Here is a 6,000-nt window from a genome sequence, read left to right as displayed (position 1 = left end):
ATGTGTAGATTAAGTACACTTTTATTCTTGCTCTCAAAGCTCTGATTTTTTTTTTTTTAATGGTCCAAGTATCAAAATTGCTACAGAGTATCCTGTCTCTCTTATTCTGTTTTCCCCTGAAAGCATGAACTGGACAAGGAGCAAGGTAGAGTTTTACTGGATTTTGGAAATAATGTCCTTAAAGAGGGGTCTTGTAATTGAAGGAGACATTTTACAAATACCATTTAATAGAGATTTTAAAGATGTAGTATAGATAATTTTTGACTGGAGAACATACACAATCCATTAACTACTTTTAAAAGAGAATTTGAGGTGATTTTCTTTAGGGGGTGATACTGGTAAAGCCCTTCTACAAAGTATATGATAAATTGAGCTATTTCTGAGAGTCTTTTTCTTCCGTAATATTTTATGGTAAAAGTTTTTGAAGAATCATATTTCAAGAATTTGTTTTTCCTTCTTCCATATTAGTATCTTCAGATAATAAGAAACATATACCTAATGAAGCTTCTGCTGGAAGTGAGAGAGGCTCATCAGATATACCACAAAATTGGTCACTGCAAGATCACTATAGAATGTATTCACCCATAATATACCAAGCCCTCTGTGAGCATGTGCAGACTCAAATGTCACTGATGAATAACTCAGCTTCAAAGAACAACCCTAATGGTATTCCTGCTGTACCCTGCCACACCATGTCTGATTCTGGTTAGTATGAATGTTATTTTAAAAAGCATGAATATAAACTCTAATTAAGTTGCCTACTTGTTGTAAAAGCAGTATGAGATGTGATAACTTTTTCTCCCTCTTACCTTTTAGAGTCTCAGGCAACTCTACATTCTAGTGGCTTCTCTACTTCCACCCCAGTCCAGTTACTTCAGCATCCATCCTGCCCTCCAGTGGTTCATTCTGTGGGTACAGTTTATACATTATACAAGCAATTATTTGCTTTGAGAAATCATCACCTTAAGAGAGAAAAATTGAATTTACTGATTGTATCATAATGCCCTAAGATGTAAATATGAATTTTTTTTCAAATTATTTTTTACTAGAAAAGTTTTATCCATTCATTAAGGACAGTGGTTGGGGGGTGGGGAGGGAAAGAGATCAGCAGAAAAAAGAAATCACCCATACCTACCACTTAAGCACATTTGCTATTAACATATTGATAGAGCGCTTGTCAATCATTTAATTCTCTGGTTTTATTTTCTGGTTTTTATTTAAGTTTGCTTTCTTTTAAAAGTATAGTCATAAGGGCGCCTGGTGGCTTAGTTGGTTAAGCGTCTGCCTTCAGCTTAGGTCATGATCCCAGGGTCCTGGGACGGAGCCCCACATCGTCTGGCTTCCTGCTAGTGGGGAGCCTGCTTCTCCCTCTCCCTCTGCAGCTCCCCCTGCCTGTGCTCGCTCTCTGTCAAATAAATAAACAAAATCTTTTAAAAAAATAAATAAAAATATAGTCATAATTATACAGTTTTATATACTACCTTTTTTACTTAGCATTTTATTGTAAACATGTTTCTCAATTAATATATAGCTTTTGTAAATTTTTTATGTGTTAGTACTCTATTTAGTGGATATACTGTAGTCCGTGTAACTACTCCCCTACGGTAGGACATTTAAGTAACAGTTTTTTACTACCATAATGTTTCCGTAAACATGTTTGTGCAAAAGCTTTTTGTACATTTGAGCTTATCTTCTTGCAATGCAATTTCCCAAAGTGGAAGTTTGTTTTGTCCCAAGGTGGACTGATTTTTGAAAAGCCTTTAAACCATGTGTGATATTTGCACACAGTTTTAGTCATGGCTTTATAATGTTCCCATCGTGCAGAGTGAGCTAACTAATAAGCTTTAAAAAACTAGAATATTGTGCTCAGGGGAAATCCAGCTTACCTCACTGGTAAGCTATAACTCCATCCTGCAAGTTTATTGTATTTGAGTTTATTATACTTAATGCCTACAGGTCAGTGCTCACATTTTTGAAGGCTTGTTTTTTTTCTGTCTGTAGGAGGTTCAGACTGATGGTGACAACCAGTTTGCATCACAAAATAAAACAGTTTCTGTGAACTGTACTGATGTCCTACGGAATTCCTTCAGTCCTGGTCTTGGAGTTCCATGTAGCCTGCCCAAAACCGACAAACCGTCTATTCCACCATTCCAGCAGCTGGGTTTTGTTAATGGATTTCTGCCACAGCAAGGAGTTCCTAAGGAACCAGACCTACTAAAGTGTTTTCAAACATACATGAATCTATTGCATTCTTATCCGGACAGTCAGACACACCGAAGCCCCACTCTGTTGCCGCCAGCTTTCCCGTCCAGTAATGAAGACAACTGTGCCAGAGAACAAACTGGAGAAGTCACAAGTGAAGGAAAGGATTTAAACGTACACATGAGAGATTCAAGAATAAAGGATGTGCAGAAGGCAAAAAATGTGAACCAGAGTGCCGACAAAGCCAGAACTCTAAAGTATTTGCTGGGAGAGCTCAAGGCCCTGCTAGCAGAGCAAGGTATATGAGCACTTTTAAAATAATTTTCTGTAGCGTGGTGTTAATGCTAGAGAGCAATGTCATAGTATTTAGTCATCATTTATATTTAGAATGGTCAACATGGAGTTTGTGGTATTTTCCACAGAAATGTCTTGAGCTAGTAAGGAAGTGAGTTCTGCCTATTTTGTTACTTTCTAGGTTTTGATCCCTCTTGTTTCCTGTGGGTTTGAAATGTATGAGAGAGTATCAAACAGTCTTTTATTTGCAAGTGTGTATTCATTCTACTTGATTCAAAAGGACCTTGAGAAGATTCAACCAAAGAGAATTTATAGCCATAAACTTATAGGGGTTAGAAGAGCCCTAAAGGTGATTAACTCCCTTAAATGGAGTGGTAATTTTTGCTATTTTAAAAAAATGTAGAGATTTTCTTCCCATCATTTCTTTAATAACCAGTTGTTATAAGATTTAACAAATCTGACTTTGAGAAGTAATCCAAACCTTTTAATGCCATTTGCAGTTTACTTTTGGGTTTTTTTAAATTAAGAAAAATGTCTAAGGTGGAGTTATGAGATATTTGAGCCAAGTTGTATTCATTTGTTTTCATTATGTGTATATGCTAATAGCTTTCACTTGGAGTGAGTTACAGATTTGTCATCTTAGAAACCACAATAATTGATTGTGGAAGCACTGACTGAATACCTAATATTTGCAGACTGACAAAAAGAAATTCCAAATCTTAAAATGTGTTACAGGAACATAGCACTATTAATCTGAAGGTTTAATATATTAAAATCTCTGTGTTTTCAGACCTTCAATTTATTACTATTCTCTTAACCAAATACTTAATCGTAGGAACAATAATAATAAGAGTAACAATATTGTCATTTATTGAGTATTTACCATGTGCCCAGCACTGTGCTGAGTGTTTTATATGCATTACCTCATTTAATCCTCACAACAATCCGATGAGACATTGTTATCTCCATTTAACTATCGAAAATCTGGGCTTCAGGAAGTTAAGTAATTTGACTAAAGTTCCATTGCTAGAAAATGCTGGAGCCCAGATCTCTACCTCCAGTGCTTATGAGCAAAACCACTCTACAAAGGATTGGTAGGGAGCTTCTCAATAGTTGGTCACAGATGTTTACTGTGTACATGTACTTTATTTACACCAGGGTGTTAAAATACCCATGGGATTGAGTAAAGTTTTATAATTTAGAATATACTTTCTACCTCTTTTGGATTTGAGAAAGTAAATATTATAATAATTAAATGTTTTCAGTCCGCGGAAAATTTGAATGGAAATGAAGGGGCAAATATAAAAGGACAAAAGATCTAAAATCCACCTTCTCCCTGTGTCTATTTGCTACCTCCCAAACCATCCACTCCCCACAAAAAATAGCAAAAATGGTACTGCTTTTGATGTGGACACCAAATGAGGTGTGGCTGGTTGTTTTAAATCTATTTTATAAAATTAAATAATAAAATCTTATCAGAGTAGATCCTCCCTCAATATTTTACCAAATTGAATCACCTAAAGTGAATTATTTACTTATGCCAGGATCAAAGGATGTATTGTAAATGTCATTACTGTAATCAATTATAGGAAACCCTTCAGCAGTGATAGGAGTCCAATAGTCCTTTGGGAATGTAAGCTAGGAGACATGTCAGCTATCTTCCTACTAGACTCTTTAACTGAAAAAAATCACTAATTCTATGATAGAAGATTAATCTTTAGTTTGTTGAATTTAGTTTCTTTAGAATTTTTTTGAATAAGCAAATGCAGGCAACAGGAAAGAGGAAAATAGGATTTATACATCACATTTATGAGTAATTAAGTTGTTTGTTTATAGCAAATATGTATATATCTGGAGAATTTTCTTTTTTAGTAATACACATGAATAATCTTATCCAAAAATAATTTACAGTATTGTTATTACTTATTTCTTCTCCCTTTCATAGAGGATTCAGAAATCCAGAGGTTGATTGCAGAATTGGAGGCGTGTATATCTCTGCTTCCAGCAATAAGTGGAAACACAAATATTCAAGTTGAAATAGCACTGGCCATGCAACCACTAAGAAGTGAGAATGCTCGGTTACGCAGGTACAAATCGTTCTTTGAATATTTTTGTCATATGCAAAGATGTCCCGTGGCCAGAACAAAGGTGCCAAATGAGCTATCTAGGACTCTGTAAGAAAAATAGATTTACTGTTTCACTGCGTTTCTACTTTTACTTCTCCATTTCTAAACGTTGCCAGCATTCTCTAACTCTTCTTCCGTTACTTCTGCTCGCTTGTACATATTTTCTCCCACTTCCTTTGCCTCCATTGTCTCACTGGTTGGTAGGATATAGAGAGGAAAATGAAGTTCCCCAGGGCATTTGTCAGACTAGTCTGGGTTGTCCTGCAGTAACAAACTCCAGAGTCTCAGTGGCATAGCATGGCCAAAGTTTCTTTCTCCCTTATGCCAAGACCAATGTGGGTCGGCAAAGACCCTCTTTCATCCTATGATTCAGGGTTTAGGTTCCCTCCATCTCATGAGGCCACCTTCTCATACGACATGTTTTTCAGGGAAAAGAGAACACAGATCTGGTACACCAAGTCTACACACCCTAGCCCAGAAGTGATAGTCTCACTTCTACTTCTGTTTTGTAGGCTAAAATGAGGCATATGGCCCTGCCTAATGTAAAGATTTGGGACATAAAATTTTCCCATACTGCCCATACAGTCCGGGAGGAAAGGAGAACCCTATGGGGTGAGCACCAGTAGCCCCACCACCCTCAGACATAGAAAAAAACTCATTTAAATTCTTAGATATTTTTTCTTTTGGCTATTTTAACTTATGTAGGAAGTCACATATTATTAGCAATGTCCTAACTTTGAATGTTTCAGTGATGGCCACCAAGGCTGCTACCGTAGGTGTGTACTTTGCAGAGAATGAGAATACAGTGTTGGTGCTTCTGCGGCCCTGCAGTGTGCATGCGCCCTGAGCGGGTATTATGGTTACATGAGCTGAGTACCAGATAGGAACTGCAAGGACCTACACAAACATTATCATGAAATTAGAAAGCAATAAAATAGCATTCCTAGTTGGAGAGGAGGTCAAATTTATAAATCTGGAGACTGCAAAGGCATGACACCTAGTGAGATTTACTTGCTTAGGATTATTTCTCTAAAGGTCATTAGTCTCTAAGATACTATGATATAAGACGGGATTGCTGGGTTTAAATTCTAATAATACTGTCTTCAGTTCTGACTTATAAAGTATTAGTTTTTCAAAATAAAAAACAAGTATGAATATATAATAGTAATGGTAACAGCTAATACTACTACTAACATTTATTGAATGTTTCTAATGTGCCAGCCTATGTCCTTCATATGTGTCATCTCTTTAAATTCTCAGAATGGCTCCATGAGGTAGGCATTATGTTTTTCTCATTTACAGAGGAGGAAGCCAAGGCACAGAGAGGTTATGTAACTTGTCCAAAGTCACATATATAAAAAGATTCAAACTGGGTAGT

At 36.4% G+C, this 6,000-nt stretch overlaps 1 protein-coding gene across 1 annotated transcript in view; it reads left to right on the top strand.

The window, feature by feature from the left end:
• The window catches only part of CCDC14 (coiled-coil domain containing 14), a 70,067-nt gene that overhangs the window by 10,456 nt on the left and 53,611 nt on the right, over positions 1-6,000 (top strand). The window contains exons 6-9 of the mRNA XM_008708244.2: positions 469-705; positions 817-908; positions 2,002-2,500; positions 4,442-4,583. Of these exons, the coding sequence (XP_008706466.2) occupies positions 469-705; positions 817-908; positions 2,002-2,500; positions 4,442-4,583 (970 nt within the window). The remainder of the gene's footprint in view (positions 1-468; positions 706-816; positions 909-2,001; positions 2,501-4,441; positions 4,584-6,000) is intronic.

The sequence above is a fragment of the Ursus maritimus genome, unplaced genomic scaffold (assembly GCF_017311325.1).
Source record: "Ursus maritimus isolate PB19 unplaced genomic scaffold, ASM1731132v1 scaffold_4, whole genome shotgun sequence".
Lineage (NCBI taxonomy): Eukaryota > Metazoa > Chordata > Mammalia > Carnivora > Ursidae > Ursus > Ursus maritimus.
Note: the sequence above shows the minus strand (reverse complement) of the source record. Positions and strands in the feature narration are given on the sequence as shown.